The 26027-nt window shown below is 42.7% G+C and overlaps 1 protein-coding gene across 3 annotated transcripts in view; it reads right to left on the minus strand.

Annotated features, from left to right (window-relative positions):
• The window catches only part of fbn2b (fibrillin 2b), a 105205-nt gene that overhangs the window by 44004 nt on the left and 35174 nt on the right, over positions 1–26027 (minus strand). For all 3 annotated transcript variants that reach the window (XM_072659890.1, XM_072659889.1, XM_072659891.1), the window contains 4 exons: positions 25470–25667; positions 16139–16264; positions 9724–9846; positions 2392–2544 (listed from right to left, as the gene is read on the minus strand). In XM_072659890.1, coding sequence (XP_072515991.1) covers positions 2392–2544; positions 9724–9846; positions 16139–16264; positions 25470–25667 — 600 coding nt within the window. The remainder of the gene's footprint in view (positions 1–2391; positions 2545–9723; positions 9847–16138; positions 16265–25469; positions 25668–26027) is intronic.

Here is a 26027-nt window from a genome sequence, read left to right on the forward strand (position 1 = left end):
ATTGGCAGGAACAAATAGTTGGAAGGAAGCACAAACATTAGCTGGGCCAAACTTCTGCTTCCAAAAATGCTCCGCAAAGTCATGAGAAAAGACCTGGAGGGCAGATAGTGTTTGGCATTTGAGGCTAGGTTTGCTTATTTATTTATTTATTGCTATTTTTTTGTGTATTTTAAGCTTTGGGTGGCAACGGCACACTAAAAGGACACTGAAATCCAAGCTACAGCAAATCACAACATTTACAAGACAAGCTATATGTAGGCCGCCCCTTCCCAGACAATTCAAACTACAAGACTGCTTAACAAGTTAATGATGAGGCCAAAAAGATGAAAGCAGCTGTGTCAGCAGCTACCTACTCTATTTGTGTTGATTATAAATGTAAACAAGCAAAAATATGAATAAGAAAACCATACACTGCTATATGGTACACTGATCTAGCCAATACCAATAAGGATGGGCTGGAGTAGCAGAGCTAATCATCAGCTAAGGCTCTAATGTGGCTAAACACAAGCAAATCATCCTTATAGAAAATATCCAATCTCTCCAATATCTAGTACAAAGACTTTGAGGCCTTATTTCTGCAGTAAAGGGGGACAAACTCTACTAATACCCTTCATAACAGACGCCTGTGCTGACTAACGTCACACTAGGAGTGATGTAGGGAGGAGGAAGTGCCATCAGTCCACCCCGGAGAGAGGAAGGCCAATTGTGCTCTCTCTGATTCCGGCTGCTGATGGCAAGCAGCATGACCTGGGGTTCAAACCAGCGATAGACAGATCATAGTGGCAGCCACTTTTTGTTTTTGTTTTTTAATAGAGAAGTAAATATTCTTGAGGGAGGCGGAGCCAATTAGTCCTGTTTCTATCTGTTACAGACAGTTTTAAAAAGGACATGAAAAATTGCATGTAAAATGTAAGGTATAGGCCCTTTAAAACACAGATGCTTGGGCCTTAGTAATATGGTAAAAAAAGTTTTGTTTGTTATTAACTGCATAAAATATATGAGCATTAGATTCGATTCCATATAAAATAATAATTAAATCAGTCTAATAAATAATAAGAAAGCTCTTTATGAAGATTCCCTGCAGTTCCCTTGCACACCACTAGGGAGTCGCACCACACAGCCTGAAAGCATTATAAAGGGGCATGCTATCACCAGCGAGATATTGGGAAAGATAGGGTTAACACTATCTGGGCAGAAGCTTCATGTTCTCAAACAGAGTGTAAATCAGTGTATAAGCAGAAGCCCATTAGCACCGAGCACCATGGCTGCACAGTTCTATAGAGCTGCAACAGCAGGACTCTGGTGGAGGTGGAAATGTAGATGACGCAGAAGACTGAGGGCTATCACAGGGTTTGGCAAACACTCAGACCATGCATTCCCGTGGATCTCTCACACACACTCTCACACACTCACAGCCAAAGAGATGGCTAGCATGTGGGTGTGGAGGGGAGTGGAGCTCAGTCTGATTGAGGAGAAAGTCTGTAAACCTCTGGATTTATAAGACTGAGCGTCTCCACCTGCAATTAACCCTGCCAAACCCCGCTGAGTGTGTGCGTTCGTCCTGTTAAGCTGATTAAAATGTTGAAATGTGGCCCCAGAGTAATCAGTGAGTTCACGTTGGTCCTAGTAAAATGGATCAGCATGTGGAACTGGAGCTTTCTGTAAGCCACTGTACAGAAGGTGCTGCATGCTGCCTTTATTGTTGGATGCACTGCAATAGCTTCTGAGCTTTGAGAACACAGTTCACAGTTCAGAAATTGCTGATTGCTGGAATACAAATGTCAAATTAAACATAAATGCAAATATAATAAGTGATATCGCACATACTATATTATATTTCCAAAAGTTTGTAGACACCTGCTCCTCCACCGCTTCTTCAGAAAGCAATGATATTAAATGGACTTTGTCTCACTTTGCTGAAGTTACAGCTTCTATCTTTTCTAGGAAGGTTTACACTAGATATTGTAACATTGCTGTGAGGATTTGATTGAGTCCAGGGTGTCAAGATGATCACTGAGATCAGGTAATGATGTTAACTGATCAGTTCTGCCACCCTAACTCATCCCAAAAGTATTGAATGGAGCTCCATCACTTCAGAGAAAGCTGTTTAATGCTCTGCTGGGGGGCTTTATACTACACTAGCCTACACATGGCATTAGGCTCATGTTCTCCTAAGGGCCACATTGTACTGGTCAGTGCTTTCCTATGGAGATTACATTCTGCTGTGTGTGTGCAACTGAACACCTGTATCAGTAATGGGTGCACCCTAGCTTGATAAGTATCTGAACTCACTTATTAGTGGAGCTGTCTGGATACTTTTGGACAATGGTAGTGTATCTGCTTACATATAAAGTGTCCATAGCAGCTTGTACATTTGTTAAAGACACTCACCGGATCCCCGTACTGGACACATCTCTGGAATGTGGCCGAGAGCCCAGCAGCGTCCCAGATCACAGCAGCACTGCATCTTACTGAACTGACCGTTCAGCTCCGCGGCACAGCGGCCATTAGCCAGAGAGGAGAAACATGTACCAATCCGCTGGTCTGGGGCAGAAGTAAGAGAGAGAGAGAGGAATGAGGAATGGGAGATGTCACAAATTTAACAAACAGCAACTTTTCCGAATGTTGGAACTTCATGGAAGAGGATTCTTCCACAAGCACGCACACACACATACACAAATGCAGTGAGTTAAACACACTTCCAAGGTTCATTTAGTGCAGCCATATGTCTGTGTCTGTGTGCCGTATATACATACATACTGTATACACAGTCTTAAGCAAACGTTTGGGCACCCCCGGTCAAATCACATGTGTTTTTGATTTTCTGTGTGTATAGGTCCCATCCTCTGAAGCATTCGGAGATAAATGAAGTGCATTTGCTTAATTTGACATATTGCATAAATTCATTAAATGTCTAAGATGTGCAGAATAGTGGCCTTTTTTTATTTCCACAGGTGTAATGTGTAGGTGTCCCAATACTTGTGTCCATTTTGCATGCGTGTGCATGCTTGTATATGTATTTATATATATATATATATATATATTAAAAACATTTGATCCAATCCATTTTCAGTTTTCCAAAAAAGTGGACACTGGGGACACCGAAAGTGGGGTATCCACCGTAATTAGAATTCTGCAGGAGGGTTCGAGGAGGCCTAAGATGTAGGTTGAACTAAAAGGAGCTGATTGGGTCATATAGACTATTAAAGCTATTTATTGGTTTTGCTAAATTAATAAACGTGTATTATCAATGTACATTAACATACTGTAGCTGCAGGATTTGAGAGGTATTTCCACCCTCACACACACTGCCATGGCCCTGCAAGTTTTTGCAAACTGAATAGCATAAAAATCCTGCTCATGAAGCTTTCAAAGAAAAGTAGGTGATGCATTAATCAGAAGACCAGGATGCAGCTCTCTGTAAGGATGTGTTCAATTCCACCAGCAGCTCACCTGACTCACTGATTGGATAAACTATCTGTTGGATGAGAACTACAACTATTATCGAGGCCCTTTTTAGAGAGAGAGGCTTGGAAACGAAAGTCAGACAACAAACAAACTGACGTACTAATCCAAAAACATTGATTTTATTTAAATAGAAAGCCAAATTAAATTAACTGCATTGGATTAGATTTTAATTCAATTCGAATCAAATCTGACTGAACCAATCTGACTGAATCAAATTAAATTGAGAGAAACATACAGAGATATGGAGACATCTGGACCGAGAAAACAGCCAAAAATCAAACAGAAAGAAAAAGTGAAAAAGTCGGCCGGTCGGTCGGTCAGTCAGTCAATGAGCAACATGACTCAACCATTACCAAACTGACTCACGTTCACGTTTCCCCTAAACATAATGAGTCATTTTCAGCCTTCAGGTCCTGAGCTCATGTTTAACAGGTAACAGATTTAAAGATTTCCAAACAGCAGAGTTTCTCCTGAAGGCACTGAAGTCAGTGTGATTCATGGATCCATTCACACATTTACACTTTATGTCCATCAGCAGAGATTCTCAATAACCAACATTAACCCCTTAATCAGCCTATGGCCTTCCAGTGGACCGAAAATGTTATTACTAACTCCTATTATGAAAGAACAGCCCCTACAAGTCCCTGTAGTTACGGAGTAATACGCCTTAGTGTAGTAGTAATGAGCCTTTCTAAGGGGTGAAGCGTAGCCGATCAAATGAGTCACAGTCAGCGTCTAAAGTTTACTTCGTCAGCTTAGCTCTGAAGCTACGAAACTAAGACAGTACCAAAGAGTTCAAGTACAAGGCAGTCTACGTGGATCTGGAGGATCAGCCTCATAGCTGAAGCACAAAGGTAAACTGGCTGTCTTGTCTGGGCTATGTTTAGGGAAAAGGAACAACTGTAATCTTAACAGTTCAACGCCAGACCATTTTTTCCAAGCAAAGTGAGGTGGAGGGCCGCAAGAGTAGTGTTCACCTTTGCTCATATATCAAACTGAGCAGGCAATGGGAGTCCCAGCTCACAGAGAGCGTATAAGAACGTTCATCTACACTTTTTCTCGAAGGTCCAGGAAGACTAACCTGTAATGTTACAGAAATAACATTCCAGGAACGTTCTGAAAACGTGTAGCAATGGTTTGCATTCCGTTTTTAGAACGTTTTTCACATAACACTGGAACGTTTTGGATATGTTTGAAGTAACATTCCTCAGAAGTAAAAATTAGATACATCCATAAAATGTCATTTTAATGTAATTTTTCAAATGAATGAATTGATGTGGTGCAACAGATAACAACACTACACTACTGCCAGTGACCTACCACACCATGCGGGAGACTGGGGTTCAATTCGACTATGCTGTGCTACTCCAATAAGAGTCCTTGGGCCAGACTCCAAACACTACATTGGCCCACCTCTGTAATACGAGTAACCTTGTAAGTCGCTCTGGATAAAAGCATCAGCTAAATGCAGGAAACGTAAATATAATTGGAGCATTTATTCCAACAAAAATAAAAAGTTTTAATGATGAATTTCCATATTTGTTTAAATATACCTACCACTAATTAAAAGTCTGTATTTAACTGTGAACAGAAACGAGTTAAAAAACTCCAAATAAAACTTTCTAGGAGGTCCTAGAGCCATGCCGTTTTGCCATCAGCAACCAGAGTCTGAGAGAGCACAACTGGCTGTGTGGATAGGTGATAGGTGGCGCTTTCCACCTACTCATCACTCTTGAAAGCTGAGGTCCTAATGCTTTCCCCAGAGGTCTGCCTAGCAATACTGAGTTGGTAGAAGTTAGAAAAGCAAAGGTGGCTGGCTTTGCATTTATCGAAGGAGACGTGTTAAGGCCTACCCTCCTAGTGCAGGGAGCATTGCTAGTGCTGGGTTAATCGGTCGTACCAAATTGGGAGAAAAAGGGAAAACATCTACAAATTAAACCAAATAAATTATAAATTAAAATAAATGTATCTTCTAGGAAAATCCAGGAAACTCAACAAACTGAACGTTCCAAGAACCAAAAGTCTTAAAAGTCAGTAGCTGGGTGCTGGTGGATTGTTAGGGGAGGTCTGTGAGGAGGTACCATGCATGTTCCACCAGCGACCAAAGGTCGAGGACGTTCTTCTGAGGCTCTGGTGACAACGAAGTCTTGAGCTTAATTTAACTGAATTGAAAAAATGTCTCAAAGTTCCTCTCGGTCAAGGTCAACAAAGGGTGGGTGAGAGGATGGATGTGTATGGCACAGTTAGGACAAGAGGGAGGGGTCTGTCTAAGAGAGAGAGAGAGAAACTCTGTGAAAGCAGAAGCAGGGTGGTGCATGTCGATTAGCCTGGCTAATGAGGCAGCGTTCTGGAATTAATCAGTTCCATGTGGAGCAATCCCGGCCAATTACGTTCGACATAAGCAGTCGTCCGTCTGGGGGCTGAAACTGCACGTTTTAAACCCCGCCGGCCGGTCCACAGGGGGACACGCTGGGGGAGAAAGAGAAAGAGAGAGAGAGAGAGAGAGAGAGAGAGAGAGAGAGAGAGAGAGAGAAGGGGAAAATGGAGCACAGGAGGCAGGCGGAGTGGGGCAGTTTTCTGCAGGAGATGATGGCTGTAATTGGAAACAGATCTTTTCTTTTCTTTGTGCACAAATGCTGGCTTTCTTTTTTCCAGACTGGGTTTTCACTGTGTGATGGGGCGTTAGGTGTGATTAGTGTTAACCTCAACAGCTTCGCTGTGTTTCTCTGTGCTGAACGAAGCACCAACCTGAACACTTTCCAGCCCAAGAATGCTCTACAGCCTCACCAGAACTCTCTGTATCTCCACCAGAACTCTCTGTAGTACCATTACTTAATAACTCTCTAAAGCCTCACTAGAACTCTCGTCAGCTCCACCAGAACCCTCTACAGCCCCACCAGAACTCTCTACAGTCACTCCAGACCACAATACAGCTCTAATAAAAAGCTCTACAGCCTCACCAGAACTCTCAGTAGTACCAGAACTCTCTTCAGCCCCACCAGAACTCTCTTCAGCCCCACCATAGCTCTCTACAGCCCCACCATAACTCTCTGTATCCCCACCAGAACTCTCTGTAGTACCCGAACACTCTAAAGCCTCACCAGAACTCTCTACAGCCCCACGAGAACTCTCTTCAGCCCCACCAGAACTCTCTACAGCCCCACGAGAACTCTCTACGCAGCCACCAGAACACACTACAGTTGCACCAGAACTCTCTACAGCCCCACCAGAACACACTACAGTCGCACCAGAACTCTCTACTGACCCACCAGAACACACGACAGCCCCACCAAAACACACAACAGCTCCACCAGAACACTTTACAACCTCACCAGAACTCTCTACAGCTCCACTAAAAAGCTCTACAGACCCACCAGAGTGTTTTACATCCACTCTCCAACCCCACCAGAACACTACTGGAATGATGTAGAGCGACCAAATGTTCTACAGAGCATTCCTACCAGGATATTTTAAAGCCCCACAAGAACTTTATGCAACCCACACCACAACACTCCTCTATAGCCCCACCAGAACATTCCACATTCTACAGGCTGCTCTTTACCGGAAAGTTCTGTATCCCCTCACGCACTCCGCTCATCTGCATCTCATCATCATCAGAGGCTCCGAATGAGCTGGTTTCTCTGGAGGAAGCTCTGTAGGTTGCAGTTGGCCTGTCGGAGGGTTCACACTTGAGTTCCTCACTCCTCAAAACTATAGAACTCACACATTAGTTTCATAGCAGTTACTGGATAGTCCATAGTAGTTACGGTTAAATAAGTAGTCTAGAGTTTAAGGCTAAATCAAAAAAGTGGGTCAGGGCAGTTAGACTGGGACCTAGGAAAGGGGCTTGGAGTGTCTCTCTGCCAAGAGACACGTCACTTTACAGTAAGCACTGAGTGATACCCTAGCGCTGAGTGTGTAGCAGCAATGTCAGTGTTATACACTCACTGCTCCTAAAAAGAGGGAACGAGAGAGTAGGCCAGAGTGGAGAGAGCAGGAGAGCAGAGAAAGGGAAGGTTAGAGAGAAAGTGAGGGAAACTGAGAAAGAGAGAGAGAGAGAGAGAGAGAGAGAGAGAGAGGGACAAAGGGAGAGACCCCATGCCAGAATCAACATGCAGCCTGTGTGTGTGTCTATGTTCTGGAATGTTACAGAGGAGGAAACAGCAGCTCTGTGTGTGTATGTGTGTGTGTCTGCCTTCCTCTCCACACACACATGACTGTAACCTCTAAAAGAGCTGCTTTCACATCAGCTTGTGGCGGCAGATCCCAAAGCAAGCTCAACTGTATGCCGCCCATATCAGTCCCTTAGCGGCCAGCCCGAAATGTCCGCGTCTTCTTCATACAGATATTCAGTGGACACTAGTTCCCACTCCCAGACCTGTAATCCCCTGTTTTCCGGCTTTGGGAGCAGGAGGAAAGCTCTGATTCTTTTCTGCTGCCAGAAACAGCATTCCGGTGGGCCCCTATTCCGCTGGACACTCGTTTCTTTTTTTTGTCATGGTCAGGTCCAGTTGTCACACTTACTGCTATGTATTCACATGATCTGCACTGACCCTGGTCTCCTGATTACCTTTTACACCCCGTCACATCAAACCAATAAAAACTTAGAACTTCTACAACATGACGCTTTGAAATTAATAAATTAAAATAATATATATACATATATATGATTTTATATATACATCATATATATACATCATAATGATTTTAAAGATATATATATATATATATATATATATATATATATATATATATATATATATATATATCTTTAAAATCATTATGATGAATGTTATATATGTGTATATATTTTATTGGGACACCTGCTCATCCTCAAAGTACTGGATGGAGCACTGTCCATCATTCCAGAGAACACAGCTCTTCCACTGCTCCACAGCTCAAAGCTGCTGGGGGTCTTTATACCCCTCTAGCCCACACATGATATGGCATTAGGCAGCATGGTGCCAATAGGCCCATGTTTAATGTCTATCTGCCGTAGAGAGGGCAATACTCCTCTACAGGGACTAGACAAGCTGTGTGTGTGTGTATTTGCACTTCTGCCTCAGCAATGGGTGCAATGCATTCAGTAGAAGGGGCGTCCACAAACTTTTGTACATAAAGCGTGTATTGTCGCTGTCAAGCAGAAATCTTTACAGGAGGAGGAAACACAACACGGATTATTTAAATGGATTCAGTGTAAATTCAATGGAGCATTTCCATTGGTCTGTTTATATTGAAATTTTGGCATAATGTATAGAATGATTGTTTTTCTTGTGCGACAGCGACGATATGAGGTGTAGACTAGTCTAGAGCATGTGACTAATTTACAATAATATGTAGACTACAATACACTAGGGGTGCCCAGACTTTTCCATAGAACTGTAGGTTATAGTTCACTATATAAACAGTGCTTATTTCTTATGATATGTATACTAAAAATATTGTATATCGATATTGACCCACAATTCTCATATCAATGCATCCCTAACTTCTCCTAGGAAAGGTTTTGGGGGAAAAAATAGAAATGTTCACAACTAGCCCCCACCACTACCACCCCAAAAGTAGTCAGTCAGCCAAACCCAGACGTTTGCTGCTAGGAAACTAAGGTAGCTAAAAGCAAATGGAGGCTAATAAACAGTTAACAGTCACCCACTGTATGATAAAGTCAGTATTCCTGTTGATGTAGTAAGGTTATTAGCTGACATTCAGCATTCAAAGGTTTTACTATTCATCATTCAATAAACTCTTCCGATCAATATCCATAACTTGCATAAACTGATCTGTCGCTTTAAGGAACTCATCTTGGTTCTCGGGTCCAGTAAGGAATGAAAGCGTGTTTGGAGTCTTTAGGAGACGACTGTGTTCTTTACCACCTGTTAGTGTTTCCCAGCAGATGTGGAGCTGAGTCACTTACATACACACGTGCCTGAGCTTGTAGAAGGTGACCACAAGCTGAAAGGTCAAAATGACTCATCTGAGGCAGAGAAATAGCAATGGCCAGATGTTACACAGGTGTGTGTAGGTGTGTGTGTGTGTGTGTGTGTGTCCGGAGATTTCCCCTGCACATTTGGACTCCTGCCTGTGCTGGTGATGTAGGTGATGGTCAGGTGTGTCTGGTCACGTGAAGGGTCAAGCCTTCTGAACCAGACTGTAATGCTGACGTAGCCCTAAGAACAGGTGTGTCTGGTCACAGGTGTCACAGTGTGTGTGTATGGGTGTGTGATTGAGTGTGTGTGTGTGTGTCTGTAGCCTTACCTATACATCTGGACCCATCTGCGCTGGTGGCGTAGCCACGTGGGCAGGAGCAGACATAGCTTCCTGCAGTGTTTGTGCAATCTCCACCATCACACAGGCCAGGCAATGCGCATTCATCAATATCTGAAACACACACACACACACACACACACAATAGTGTTTAAAGTGACAGTCTGATAAAAGTCTGATTTACCGAATTCAGTTTCCTCAAATATCTGCGATTTTACACTGAAGCTAATAGGCTAATGCAGCTAAAAGTAATAGAAGCTGAGGGACACCAATTAGCATGGTGCTAACTGCATGTGTAAACTGTCACTAGACGTGTCAAGTAATGGAGTACAAATACTTTGTTATCTTACTTTAGTAGAAATGTTGGTTTTCTAAACGTTACTGGAGTAATTATTTACTTTTCAGCGACTTTTTACTTCCACTTCTCACATTTTCACCCAATTATCTGAACTTTCTCCTCCTTACATTTTAAAAACAGCCTCGTTTCTCCTATTTCATTTCCCTTAGTTTTCATTCCGGCTCGTCATCAATAAAAAAACCCTCTCCAGATAAATCTCTCCATCCTGAAAGTGAGAGTCTGATCCTGATTGGATGAGAAGTATAAACAGACACCATTCTGACTCCCTATTGGTTTATAAGAGATCCATCACACCTGCACACGTCCCGTCCCTCTCCAGCGAGCTCACAGCAGACGTCTGTAGTCTAGTATGAAGACTGTGTCCGTGGCAGAGACTCAAGAGAGCTGCAGTGAAACGTCCCGACTGAGCCCCACATTTACATTCCAATAAAGCTTATTGATCACACGCCTCTGAAGTCTGACTTTCTGCAGCTTTACAAAACTTCTAGACAACGACTCCTCATATTTTCCTCCATGAAGCTCATGTTGATGCTCAGTAGAGCACAGAGACGCTCCTTTAATAGAGCTGGTATTACTGAAATGCTTCATTTTCAATGGGCAGATCTGCAGCTGAAACAGGAGCCTAGTGCAGCCCAACATTTTTAACATCAACATTTTAATAGATCATTCTCCTCATTATGACTTTTAGAGAAATGGGGTTTGGGGGGGGGGGCACTATAGACCCCTGTGGCGCGGCCTAAGCTTTCGGCCTTTGTTTTCCTTCCATTACTTTAACTTTTCTACTTGAAGTCGTTCTGAAACCAGTACTTTTACACTTTTACTGGAGTAAAAAGCTTCCGTTGATACTTCAGCTTCTATAGAACTCTTTTTTTTTTAAACCTAGTATCTCCACTCACTTCTACCTGAGGAATGAATGGGAATACTTTTGACACCTTTGATTGTCGCAAACTTTCCTCAAACTGTGTGGAAGTGCTCTGCGATCTCTAACAGACTACCATACCCGATTTTTGACAGTGTATGGCTCACTGTAATCTATAAATACGGGCTAAAGTACAGAGCAGAGCTAAACCCAGTCTGGCTTCTCTCTGTGCTTTTGCCCATTTTCTTCACTTTTTTGGCAAACTTTCACTTTAATGTTCTATTTTCTCATGCTTCATGTTTTGGGTTCTTTTCAAGGCCTTAGAGTTGATGTAAAAACCCTCACTGTCAGGTTGTTTGGTCGTGCAGAGCGAGTGTGTATCCATTCTGTCTGTTTTTCATTAAAGTATTATCTCAAGTGAAGGTTATTAGATTAGCCCTCATATGTTGACCTTACAGGGACCGCATGGCCTTACAGTGTGAACTCACCCAGAAATCACTGCAAATCTCACACATTTCTCTTTCCAGCTCTTTCCAGATAGCAGTAAACTATCATTCATATTTCAAGACAGTTTACTACTCTAGTAGCTAGTTAGTTAGTTAGTCCTTTAACAATGGACGTCCTCAATATTGGCCACTTCCGCATAGTGCGCATTACCGCTCTAGATGTGTAAGATTACAGCGCTGTTAGCGACGTTTAAATATCGTTTTCAGATGTGATTTATTTCCAAGAATAAAGTTTGAAAGCCTCTCTAAGACGAGAGCTTACATTATTTGAATTTCATCCAAATGATTGGCAAAGAGAGCGAGTGGAAATACACAATATTGGAGGCCGATATTGGGGACTAACAGCTAGCAAGACAGCAGCTAACAATAACAAAGATGGCAACAATTCTAAACCCAATCTTACAGTCAAACCAAGTAATTATTCCCTAAATGTATATAAAACGTCATGTTCAGATGACAAGAGAAACGTCTGAACTGAATTATAACTACGCTTCCTATTTCAAGAAATTCTATTACTTTTGTTAGCATTCTAGGCAGCTAGCAAGTTAAAGAGAGTAGTACAGGTGACCATAACAAATATTTTCCCAATGATTATAAGCCAAAGTTTGCAGCCGAATGAAGTAATTATTCACAAAATCGATGTGATTATGTTTAGATGCATGAAGAAACACCTGAAACTGCATTAAAAAGCTCACGCTAGCTATGCTAGCCAAGAAAGGACGTCACTGTGCCTTACAGAGTTAGTTATAACAAACAAAAATACAACAGTGGATACATTTATACCGCTAAGATTAATATCTAAGAAAGGAAGGCTGCTCATGTAGTGTTCCTGGATATTTCTGCTAGTTTAGCTGCTTGGCTAAGTGCTGCATCATGCAGCATTTGACCATGCTCATTCACTTGCTCTGGTTTGGTGTAAAAGACCTCGAAAGTCAGAGGTCTGTGACAACATGACATGACCGGTGTAGGAGATTCTGCAGATGTTAATGAAGCCCTCGAAAATACAGGCCTTTCAACCATCTCCTAACTACACCACACTATGGCACTCCACACCACGGCTCTTTTACACAGCTGCTGTGCTTGTGGATCAGCTCTTGAGGCTGTTTCTCCTGATTCTTCCCTGATGGATTCATTTCCTCTCAGTTTAGAACCCCAGACGGGTGTGTGAGCACTTCAGCTGGAGTAAACTGGGTGAGAGCTTTCCCTGTGGCCTGCTTCTTCTTCAGCAGCAAGTCTAGCTCATTCTTCAGGGTCAGCAGAAAAAGGTGAACCTTGGCAACAGGTTTTATATACACATGCATGCATAATGGTGTGCATTCAGCACAGGCATGATGCCACGTCTGAAGCAGTGTGGTCAGTTCCATTTATTTTGACCTATTAGCATGTCATTAGCGAGCCGAGGAGGAGTGGCGAGATGCTAGGTCTTTGTGGGGGTTGTTCTTCTTTTGAGTCCTGCATGGAGGACGCTTATCTTATGAAGCTTTTGAAATGTCAGCAACTCACGTAGTTAATCAATAACTCTGGCTACTATTTATCTTTCTGGTATTTATATTTGGAAGGTCATTGAGAGGTCTTTAAATTCACTGGTTTCACAAAAACAAGCTGAAAAAAACTTTTTAGAAAGTTTAATATCCTCAAAAAATTCTACGACGTTCTCCAAATGTAGATGTTCACCCTCCATACAGTCCTTATAAGCTTGTCAGACTGCATCAATTTAGTACCACCCATTCATAATGAAGTTATAAGAAGTGTTTCAGCCTAGACTGCTTTCGAATGAGGCCTAATATATGGCAGCCAATCAGAACAGTGGTTATTTACATATATCTTAAAGGCACTGTAAAGGAGGTTAGGCCTAAGTTTTGGTACATAAACCCACACAAGCATCATTATTAAAGCTAAGGGGAAAAAGCAATCAAAGGAGAAGTAAACTAGGATGTGGGCTCTAAAATAAAGAACTCTAAAGTGTGTGTGAGACGTGGGCTAAGCAACCAGAGAGTTCCTCCACTTCACGCTGATTATCGTCAAACACCGATGGTTAAAAGAGCTGCTCTGGAGTGATAAAAGTCCAGCTAAGTAAACGCAGTAGGAACACGTTCCTGTGAACTAGCCCAGACTTTAAACTGGCCAGAGAAGACTCTGTATGCTAAAGGAAATGACCGCCACCTGGACAAACAGCTTGCGCTAACTCACAGGAGAGTATGTAGCCTATGTGTCTGTTCTGTCCTTTGAGTCTAAACGACATGACACATATGGAAAGACCCGTCAGGACGCTCCCATCAGGACGCAGTTCTTACACAACATCAAATGGCGTCTCCAAGTGTTAATATGATCGCTTGGACAAAAGTCAAACTGTACATTTACACCGTCCTCCACCCCCACCCCTCTCTTAACCCAAATGTAGCAATTTAATCTAGACATGTTTAGAGACTTGGCTTCTTTGGTTTTGCAATTGTTTGCCAAAAAAAAACTAATTTGCTCTGTAGCAACCAGGCTAATATACAAACCTATATGTTAATAATTAGCATCATGCTAAATAACAAATCACTAACCACCTGCTAAAAGTTCAGCCAGAGTTGAAAAGCATCTACAGTCATTAGAATTGTATAGTACAAAAAAAAAACACTATGGTTTAAATAATTAATAAATAAATAAATAAATAAATAAATAAAGTCCAAAATGTATATAGTCAAAACATATATGATCTATAATATAAAAGTAAACCTACATATAAAGTTAAAAAATATATATAGTGAAAAATATAAAAAATATCAAAAGTGTATAGTAAAAACATACATACAGTTAAAAGGTATATGTGGTCCAAAAAGTGCATAGGGCGTGTATAATCAAATATACAGTTAAAAAGTATATAGTTAAAAATGATACATATTTAAAAAATTATATATAGTCCAAAAAGCGTATAGTAAAAAAGTATATAATCAAATACACAGATTTAAAAGTATATATAGTCCAAAAAGTAAGTAGTAAAAAAGTACATACAGTTAAAAGGTATATACAGTCCAGTGTGTCCAGTGTAAAGTTGAGAACTGTATAAAATCAATACTTAGTTAAAAAGTATATATTGTCCAGTATATAATGTATAGTCAAAAGGTGTCAAAGTGCAGGTCAAAAGTGCATATCGTTAAAAAGTGTATTTATAGTCTTAAAAGTATAAACACAGTCTAATAGCGTATAGTCAAAAAAGTGTATAGTCAAAACACTATATACAGTTTAAAAAAGAATATATGGTCCAAAGTGTGTAACAGAACAGTCAGCAGTGTAAATAATGTATAGTAAAAAGTATATATAGTCAAAATGTGTATACTCAAAAAGCATACAGTCAAAAAGTGTATTTAAAAAGCAGACACTGCCAAAAAACTCAAAAGCGAAGGCATAAAGTGTATATTTACAAAGCAGATACAATCAGAGATCGTATACTAACAAAAAAGGAAGGGCAAAAAAGAGTGTACAGCCTGTGTATGTGAACACCAAAGCCATGGGGAGGTCCTTGTACCCCACCAGAACACCATTTGTGGTCTTTCCACTCCAGATGTAAACCTTTCTTTGTTCAGATGCTACAGCTGGCCTGTTTCCAGCAGTCTGTATTTATGTGAGGAGAATGAGAGAGCAAAAGCGGGAATGCTAACGTGAACAAGACCAACCACTGTGCTGCTTTTTGCACCGTCACCAGTTTAGTTAAATACGGCTCGTACTTCAGGGAACTCCACCTCACATATATAAATTATTATCCGCACATTAAGCTTTCAGCACTCCTGCTTATACATTTTGTTGGATGTTTCTGTGTTTTTTCGGTGCTAGTTGAGACATCGCTCTGATTAACGGCTGTGAAATACAGCTTCTTTTATCTGCTACTGGCTGTGAAGCTGCATTTCCTCTCTAAAAAGTGCCAGAGGAGCAATGAGAGGTATAATCTGCAGCTACAAGCAGTTCACCATTGTCTTGTAATTAGCTTAGCTGTTCTGCGTAAGTACAGCCCCCCTCTCTTCACTCAAACACCTGGGCTTTCTTACCCCAAAGAGGATTTGGCAACCCCAAGGCCTTCTGGTTTCAACAAATGCAGCCCGACCTTCTTTTAACCCCTTCTATGGGCTCATTTACCAGGCCCAGGCCCAGATTAGGCCTAAATCTAGACTAAAGCCTTTCGATTGTTAATGGTGAAACTGGCATTGTAGTACAGTTCAGGACTAGAGCCTAATTCATGTTCTGGGAACTTACCCTAACTTCGATAACGTACACAGTAGTCACTAAATTAGAGGCCTGGGGTTTCTAGGGTTAAAGTTAGGAGGGGTGTGGGACTGCATTTCTCTCTCTATCTCCCCCTTCAGGCTCTAACCTGCTCCTGACCTTGATAAAATAACTCCACAAAGTGTTCATTCAGCAGGAACCACGAACCAGGACAGTGATTAAGGGGGTTGAGGGTTAATTCAGGGACGGTAGGACTGTGTAGGACTAGCTTTGAGTGATCCATAGAAGAAATTCCTGAGGATCTGATTGTATTCATTGAGGTCGAGACTGTCAGATGGTCACCACCCCACCTCATCCTCAACTCCCCAACTCATCCCAAAAGTATTGGATGGAGCTCCATTATCCACCATTCCAGAGAACACAGTTCCTCCACTGCTCCACAGCTCAATGTATATGTGTGTGTGCATGCAAGTGGCTTACCTTCACATTTCTGGTTGGTCTCGCTCTGCCGATGGCCTGCAGGACACTTACACTCATACGAGCCCACAGTGTTAATACAGTTGCCCCCAGCGCACAGCCCGGGGATAGCCTGGCACTCGTCCACATCTAACAGAGACAGAGAGAGAGAGAGAATACTGAATATACACATATACTCGCACATATGCGAAAGTTTGGACACCCCTGTTTTAAATGACATGCATGTTAAATAGAGTAGACGCTGTTCCATCCTTCAGACCAGAGGGTGGGAGACCTGCAGATATTGAATAATACACTGTTTTGTGTAAAACTGCACATGTACACGATACAGACTAAAGTATTTGGACACCTGTTCGTTGATTGTTTCTTCAACAAAGGTGTATCCAACAGTTTTTTCCTGCTTTTGTTGGAGTATCTGCCTCTACTGTCCAGGAAAGAAGGCTTTCTATTAGTCTTTGGAGGAGAACTGCTCACTGCTACGCGGATTTGATTGCACTCAGCATCAACAGCGTCCCAACACTGAATGAATGGAGCACCATCATTGTTCTTCCACTACTCCACAGCTCAATGCTGGAGGGCTTTAAACCCCTCTAGCACACGCCTGGCATTAGGCAGCATGGTGCCAATTGGTTCATGGTTATCTACTCCAGAGAGACCTATTCTATTGGCTATACTTCTATAGAGACTAGAAAGCTGTGTGTGGGTGGGTGGGGGGTTGGGGGGGGGGTCAGCAACTTGTGCAACTTAAAGTAGCAGAATGCATTCATTAGATGGGGTGTACAAACTTTTGGATATATGGTGTATACATATGGAGTAGCATGCAAACGTTTTGGCACCCCAAGAGATTTGAGATGTCATTGAGGTGTCGTCAAGGTCTCAGGCCTTAGGTAGCTTATTAGCAGCTGTCTGGCATTTTCAGGTGACGTCGGGCAGGAGTGATTGTGAGGTTCCCTCTCTGCTTTAATCAACCCAGTAAGTTCAAACCATCGAGCCAGTCCAGCTTCACTGAGCTGAATTACTCTCTGGACTCAGGTCAGGCAATATTTCCCAGGCTGAAGGTTCACAGTGGAGACTCCAGCTGACAGTGCAGTGTGAGTGAGAGTGTTATTAAGGGCTCTTCTGTGTGGAGCAGCTCTTCTGATTCTGACCAGCTCGTCAGTTCTGCACTCCACTGTGTCCAGCAGTGACCTCACCCACAGCTTTTCATTCACAAACAGGTTTATCTGCAGCGGTCTGAGAAAACGGCCGCAGCCAAAACAAGATTTCCTCGTTTCAAATTAGACGCTGAAGTGTAATTCCTGGGATTTCTTTTTTTAAATCCGAGGACTCGAGTCAGAAAAAAAGCCTGGAAATCCTGGCAGAGGCTCATGCTCACAAGAGTGGAGCGCTTGTTCAGAGAGGAAATGCTCTCACCGCTGCTGCGGCGTCCATTTCCCCTCGGAGTCAAATGGCAAGCGCAGCGTAGCGGGCACTGACCCCATCTGGGTGGACCCCTTTATCCTCTCTCTCTCTCTCCCATTCTCGCCCATGCTCTTTTTTCCCCTCTAACTTTCTCTCTCTCTCTCTCTCTCTCTCTCTCTCTCTCTATCTCTCACTTTCTCTCTCTCGCCCATTCTCACTCTTTTGCTCTCTTTTTTTCTAACTTTCTCTCTTTCTCTCTCTCTCGCCCTTTCTTTCTCTTTTACTCACTCCTTTCTCTGTCTCTCTTTTGCTCACTTTTTTTTTCTCTCCCTCTCTCTGTTTCTCGCCCATTCTCACTCTTTTGGTCTTTTTTTTCTAACTCGCTTTCTCTCTTTATCTTCCTCTCTCGCCCTTTCTCACTCTTTTGCTCTCACTTTCTCTCTCTCACCCATTCTCACTCTTTTGCTCACTCTTCCTCTCTCTCGCCCTTTCTCACTCTTTTGCTCACTTTTCCTCTCTCTCACCCTTTCTCTCTCTTTTGCTCACTCTTCCTCTCTCTCGCCCTTCCTCTCTCTCGCCCTTTCTCTCTCTTTTGCTCACTCTTCCTCTCTCTCGCCCTTTCTCTCTCTTTTGCTCACTTTTCCTCTCTCGCCCTTCCTCTCTCTTTTGCTCTCTTTTCCTCTCTCTCGCCCTTTCTCACTCTTTTGCTCTCTTTTTTTCTAACTTTCTCTCTTTCTCTCTCTCTCGCCCTTTCTTTCTCTTTTACTCACTCCTTTCTCTGTCTCTCTTTTGCTCACTTTTTTTTTCTCTCCCTCTCTCTGTCTCTCGCCCATTCTCACTCTTTTGGTCTTTTTTTTCTAACTCGCTTTCTCTCTTTATCTTCCTCTCTCGCCCTTTCTCACTCTTTTGCTCTCACTTTCTCTCTCTCACCCATTCTCACTCTTTTGCTCACTCTTCCTCTCTCTCGCCCTTTCTCACTCTTTTGCTCACTTTTCCTCTCTCTCACCCTTTCTCTCTCTTTTGCTCACTCTTCCTCTCTCTCGCCCTTCCTCTCTCTCGCCCTTTCTCTCTCTTTTGCTCACTCTTCCTCTCTCTCGCCCTTTCTCTCTCTTTTGCTCACTTTTCCTCTCTCGCCCTTCCTCTCTCTTTTGCTCTCTTTTCCTCTCTCTCGCCCTTTCTCTCTCTTTTGCTCACTCTTCCTCTCTCTCGCCCTTTCTCTCTCTTTTGCTCACTCTTCCTCTCTCTCGCCCTTTCTCACTCTTTTGCTCACTTTTCCACTCTCTCACTTAATATCTCTCCCTCTTTTCTTGATTTCTACATTTTCTACATGTGCTTTTTGTCTGCCTCACTCGCCCTCATTTCATCTCTCTCTCTCTTCTTTAATCACTATTCATTCTCACTTACTCATTTGCCTTCTTTCTTTTCCACTCTCTTACTCCCAGCTGGCTCACTTGCACTCTCTCTCTCTCTCTCTAATTATCACAATCTCTTTCTCTCCTCCTCTCTCATTTATCCCTCATACTCTCTCTCTCTCTCTCTCTCTATCTCTCTCTCTCTCTCTCTCTCTCTCTCTAATTATCACAAATTCTTTCTCTCGTTCTCTCTCTGTTCTGCTTTCTCGTTATTTCTCACTCTTTCTCCCACTATCTCCTGTTTTCTGCTTTCTCTTGTTCTGGCCGTCTCTACTCTCTGCTGGCCCCACATGGAGAGCCCATGTTTCTGTCCCTGAGGATCTGAGGCCTTTACAGAGGCTCTCTTATTAGGCTCCTTTAGCCCTCCAATAGAGGATCCCGTACAATAACACCCAGTGCTGTTCTAGGCTGGTTCTGCTCTGTCAGAGGGTCGAGCTCTCGGGAGGTTCTGCCTTTTGTTTACCAGTGCTCTGTTTATTTCAGGCTGTAAACACATACAGGTTTTTAGTGGAATGCCTTAGTGGGAGAACTGGTTTACTCTGGTATCTGAAGATCAGGACACTGATGAGGCTTTGGTGACGTGGAGACATGCGTTAAACTGAAGTGGAGTTCCTTGGGAAAGTTTGGGAAGAAGTGGTGTGTAGGTGGAGGGTATAAACACTCAGTATCAGAGGTATCAGAGGTCAGTCTGAAGCACAAGGGTTACAGAGGTCATGTTTGGCCACATCTCAAACTCCTCTGTGCTCCCTATATAGTCCACTTCACTAATAAGTCTTCCAAACAGTCCATTATGTGTAATGGAACACCAGTCTGTTCACTACACGGCTGCATGAGTCTCTACAGTCTAAGTAAAAAGGGTTCTATGTAGCATTAAAAAATAATAACAATAGAACCATGGGGAACCTTTTTTTAAGGTTCTCTAAAGAACCATCTGGAGGTTTTTTTGCATGTGAAGAACCATGTGACCAGGCAAAGCAAGCCAGTGGTTCTTTGAGTTGTCATAGTTCGATATAGAACCACTGATTCTACTAAAGAACCCTTGGAGAACCCTTTTTAAAGATGTTTGATGAACATTTAGTGCTGGGTTCGGGGGAAGTAGTTATATTTGCATGACTTATGTAGTGCACTAGATACAATAGGTAGCGGAGGGGACATTTAGGAGTCAGCCAGCTTTAAAACAGGCCAGATGATGTGACCACCCGTGATCCAATCTCTCGAGCTGTAGGTCTAAACAGAGCCCCTGATAAAGATGTGGTAAGATGTGGAGTTTTATCATTATAATGTTATTATGTTGTTATATTATATATTATTATATTATCATTGTATTATAATATATCTCTAAAAAACAAAGGGAAAACACATCCTAATTTCAATGGAAGTCAATGTAAAAAGCCTTAAATCCAAGTCATTTTGGAGCATTTCTATTCGTCCGGCCGTCATAAAATGTTGACCTAATATAAAGAGTTCCTGTGAGATTCACATTATGTCAAATCATTAGGCCTTCCTTAAAGGCCGAGAGGTTCCTGAGCATTCCTCACTGCTTAATAAAGGCCTGGCTTTCTTTCCTGCAGCTAACTCCAGGACTCCAGGACTGCAAACAAACCCCTTCTAACACAGACCTGAAATAGCTGGCATCATTAAGCAGTCCTCAGTGCCCAGCTCGAGGAGAGCGGGCAAAGCCTGGTGCTCAGAGAGCAATCCTCCGGCTCTGAGCGCAGATGTGTGTGTGTGTGTATGCTTTGTACTCGGGCCAGGCAGACTCCTCCTGGGTTTTGGGGCCAGACTGTAAGCACCGTCTCTAAAGTCTAATACTGAGCGGCCCGTCGGGGGTTTGAGTTAAGATGAGTCCCTGGAATTTAACTGACTTTAAAGGGAGACTTTTAATCTCCTGCATCTGTAGCCTACTGTCCGTCACCTCCGACAGACAGTAAAAAGCAAAGCTGGCAACAAGCTACCACATATTCTCCCTCTAGTTCCTCCTCTTAAAGAAAGACTTTACAGATTCTCAGCTTTTAATAGGATTTCAGTTCTTCACTAAGCACAACGTTATGGTCAGCATATTAACGTTGTGGTCATCGTCGTGGACTATACCTACAGATGCAGCAAACAGAGAGATTAGGTTAACAAAAGTGCCCTCAAAAGTCTCAGCGGCCTACTGCGCTACCACACTGGTCTGGGGGTTGTGAGTTCGAATCCCGAGCCATATTGGAAGTAGATTTAGGGTCAACAGGTTTTCAGTTCTTCACCATTTCCTGTGGTAATCAGCTGCTCCCTGTAGGCAGAGCTCAATGTCCAGTTATCACCATAGATACAGAAAAATCTTAAAAGTCTCAGCGGCCTACTGCGCTACCACACTGGTCTGGGGGTTGTGAGTTCGAATCCCGAGCCATATTAGAAGTATATTTAGAGTCAACAGGTTTTCAGTTGTTCACCATTTTCTGTGGTAATTGACTGCTCCCTGTGGGCGGAGCTCAATGTCCAGTTATTTCTGACAAACTCCTGAGGACTGGAAGACCCTGTGCGGTAATGCGTAATGCATTCTGGCATATTTGGCTGTGCCAGGTCCCACACATCCGGGCGTATGGACTGTACCTGGATAGACTGACTTCTGAATGGAGCAGTATTTGGGCTTCGACTGATGACGTTTCACATCCCTCTAGAAAACTAGTCTTCATCTCTTAGAGAACGACTTACATACATGTACAGCTTCAGTTACAAAGAGCATTGCTGGAATTCAGCTACTGCCCACTGGCTGCTATTATACGTTGCGTCCACCGGTTTACTGTGGTTGGTAATTGACTATACCTTGCAGATGCAGCAGGTAGAGATTAGGTTGTAAAGTGTCCTACTGTTCCTTTAAGCTTTGAGCTATATCGAAGGCCTCAAAGTTGTCAGGTTTGAGCTTCAAAAAAGCCACTGGAATCTGACCGACTTTAAAGGCTTTTTCTCGTCACTGAGCAGAGGGATCTAATAGAGTCTCACAGTGCTTTTATGAGCTCTGAGACGCAGCCTGGAGACCAGCCAAGCCTGGCCAAAGCAGTGACGTGGAAAACAAAAGCTCCGGGGGCAAGGCCATGCTCTCTTTCAGAGCTAAAGCTAAAGGAGCGGGCCGGTTATCTCCTTATTTGATCATTTCACTCCACCTAAATCCCTCAAATTAGCCCAAAGTGACAGAGGCTTTTGTCATTTTTGCTGCGTCATTCATGCAACAGCACTGACCCTCGGGGCACGGGTCCAACATGTCCATGCAAACCTTTCCCTATCAGTCCCCCATCAGCACATTCCACAGCTTAACATCTCCTAGCCTCAGGCTACACACCTCTATACGCCTCGTGGAGGTTGTCTAAGAACTAAGGAAAGGTATTTGAGCCATTTTTCTGAAGTATCTGAATCTCCTGAGGAGAGCACATTTCACGTTGTTACGAATAAGAAATGGAAACATAAGCTTTAGCATTTGCTTAGTATTGAATTAGCTAGCATAGCATAGAATAGCATAGAGATGATCCATACTTGTTAGTTTGATTGATTTAGTGCCTTATTTTTCGTGTGTGAATACACTCCCAGCTGACTTATTGAACAACACCTTGGAGTCATAAATCTTTATAACTGTACAAATGTACCATTTATGATTGAATATTTGCATATATTTGCAGTTTGGTTGATTTAGTGCCTAGAAAAGAAATAAATCGGCCTAAAACTCACATATAATAAAAGCTAATGGGCAGCTGCTAAATTCCAGTTTGAGTTAATCCTATTTAAATTAATAACATTCATAATAATAATTCATTTAATTATTTAAAAAAAAAAGCTGTAAATAACTGTGTACTGTGGTGTGGTTTTGTAGCCTCCACCTGATCATCATGGACACCAGGATACCGGAAGGTGTGCTACAAGGTGGTTCTTTAAGGAATGTCATAGTAGAACCACTTTTGTATGAAGACCTACAAATTAATAATAAATAAATACAATGTAGGTATTTAAACCTATTAAAGCTTCTTAACACACACACACACACACACACACACACACATATATATATATATATATATATATATATATATATATATATACACATATATATATATATTACAAAAACAGTAACCAACGTAACCAAAAATAGTTCTTTTATGTCTTTGTTCAAAAAAATCTTTGTAGCACCTTCATTTTTAAGAGTGCAGGACATTGCAAAAATTACCACGACTGTTTGAATGGAAGCCAGTGGGCACAGCATAAAGGGAAATGCATCACATGTCCACATGCCCAGGTACAGGATAGGTTAAAAAAAGGGAATACATTGCTTTAATTAAACAGCTAACAGCTTTATTTCTTATATTGTACAAAATGTACAAATACTCCCTGTACAGCTAAAACTTCTACGTAAAAACAAAAGCAGGATTGCGGAGAAGCTCCTCCCACAAGCCCCATAGATTTTACCACTTTTTTAATAAGTCAAGTACTAAAAAAACTCCTAACATCCTGTTGCTGTAATATAATCTGTATTCCCTGCTAATATCCTGGGACTTGTGTTTCCACTGAGCCCCCTCCCAGTTCACCACTAGTGCATACCCTGGTAATAGTGCATGTATGAAAGAGGCTGGAAAGTAAGTTGAGATCAGATATTAACATATTTAAATAACCACACCCACCTCTGCTAAACACTCCACACCAGAAACCATCAGAAAGGGTGAAGCACTGTAGCTCTGATTTGGGCCTGACAGGGCAGGAAAAAGGCTGTTTACCTTAGAGAGGTCAGTGCTGCTACGTGGAGTGTCACATACTGATACTGCTTCACTGCTTAGTCTGGACGGTCACTGCGCCAGACAACAAGGAGGAGAAACGGCTATTTGCTCAGATGCTGCCTGGAATGTTGATGTGGCCGAGGTGAAACTCAGTTCACCTCTCTCTCTTTTTCTCTCTCTCCCATCTTTATGTCTTTATCTCACACTCACACCCTCTTCCCTCCATTTTACAGTTTGCATTCTGAGGATGGTTGTAAGGCCGGGTTATAGCGTGCTGTATGAGGTGTCATTGGCCGCTACTGCTCCCTATCTAGACGACTTTTTCATCAGACAGTGAAAGAATGTACTGCTGCTGTTCTTTAAGCTTACCAGCTCGACATTTAGCTGATTAGATTAGGCTGATACCCTGAGCAATGCGCAGTCCGCTCTCAATTGTAAAGCATGTGTATGACGACCTAGTGCGCATAATGACCGCATGTGAATCTGGAGGTTGTTTTTTACGTTGTCTCAAAATGCCATCATGAATGGACCAATAGAGATGCTCCAAAATGACTTGGGTGTTAAGGTACAGCATCTTACTACCATCAGAATGAGATAGAATGCACAGGATTCCTCCGTCCATCTGTCCAAGCATACTGTCCCTGAAGTCCTGGTCTAGATGTTCTCTGGAAAACTTTAGCTTTGCTCTGATGGGCTCTGACTGTCCATAAAAATCAACGTTGTTTGGATGTCTTTCTGATGGTAGATGATTTTAGGATTGTCGGAGACTTCTTCGAGTAAATGGCCACCCAGCCCGACCTGCTGGAAGATTGCCTGCTGAGGTCCCCTCTACCTGCGTCAGACCGGCTGCCACCTACCAGTCCGACCAGCAGGCCGCCCACCCACCACCACCCATACCAGACCAGCGGCACACCCTCTTACCACTGCTACCTGTTTAATGACCATGTTAAAACCTGAATGGACTCGTAACTATCTGCCACTGTTAATATCACCACTATTAACTATCTGCTGTATCTGGTTTGGTCATTTTATCAATAATTTATAAATAGTTCTGATCAGAGGAGGACGGGTCGAGTCCCCCTTGTAAGTCTTGGTTCCTCCCAAGGTATCTTCCTCCAGCTCTGAGGAAGGTTCTCCTTGCCACTGTCGCTGTTGGTTTGCTCACTGGGGGTCTTTGATCCTTCATGTCTTCTTATGTTATTTCTTTTTTTTTCTGTCTTTTACTAATTACTAATTATGTAAAGCTGCTTTGTGACGACAACAGTTGTAAAAAGCTATACTAATAAATTTGACTTCTTTGCACATCTTGTGGCTCTGCTCTTGTGGCTGAGGTTGCTAGGATGGCCTGACCTGGCCATGTTGGTCAGTTGTTTTAAATCTTCTCCCCTTGTAAATGATTTAGCGGACACTGGAGCGTCTTTTTAACACCCTTCCCAGACTCCTCTGCATCTACAGCCTTCTTTCTGAAGGCCTCAGAGAGCTCTCTGGATCTGGCCATGGTGATCTTCAACCATCAAGAGCAGACCAGGCTAAATATCTGAGGTTTAAATCAGACAGGCTCCTCTCCAACCATGTTCTGATCATCTGCAGCTGATTCTAATTTTATACATTTAGTATTAGCATTAGTCCAACTCTCAGTAAATGATCAAATGAAGATCAAAAGGTCATGTTTCAATACATTCAAAAACAATAAAGGCTTTAATAAGGTGTCCTAGGCCTCCTCATGGAGAGCTAGCATAGGTCTCTCTATCAGACAACCTGTATCAATGCATGAACTCTGACCTTGGCAGGCGCCGCTGCGGATGTTAGGGATGAACCCTCGGCGGCAGGGATGTGGCTGGGCAGGACATATCTCACAAGGATGACCCCAGGCTCGGCCAATGGTGGCACAGCAAAGCGTCTTGGTGCACACGATGCCGCTCAGCTGGCCCTGGCACATCTGATTGTTGACCTGAGTGAAGCATGGGCCGGTCCGGTAGTCTGTTAAAGAGATGGTGGGGAGAAGGTCAGTAGAGGAACTTAATTTTTTCATGACAAAACAGGAGACAAAAGTGGCAAATGCCATCACCATGGCAACACAGGCCACCATGGCTCTTGCATGAGGCCCGGAATGACCTATGACACAGCATTAGCCTCAGTTTCGTGGACCTGGATTAAGCCAGCCTAGACAACCAAATCCTAGACTACATTTTACGTTCAATGGTAAATATCCATTTAGAAATGCTGTGTAGCCCAGAACTAAGCTTAATCCCTGTCTGGGAAACTTACTGTTAGAGTTTAATCCTTTAAATTAGGGAGTTTGAAGGATGTTGAGGCCTGGTTTCTCCATTACGTTCAGGA

Source organism: Salminus brasiliensis, chromosome 17, assembly GCF_030463535.1.
Source record: "Salminus brasiliensis chromosome 17, fSalBra1.hap2, whole genome shotgun sequence".
NCBI classification, from domain to species: domain Eukaryota; kingdom Metazoa; phylum Chordata; class Actinopteri; order Characiformes; family Bryconidae; genus Salminus; species Salminus brasiliensis.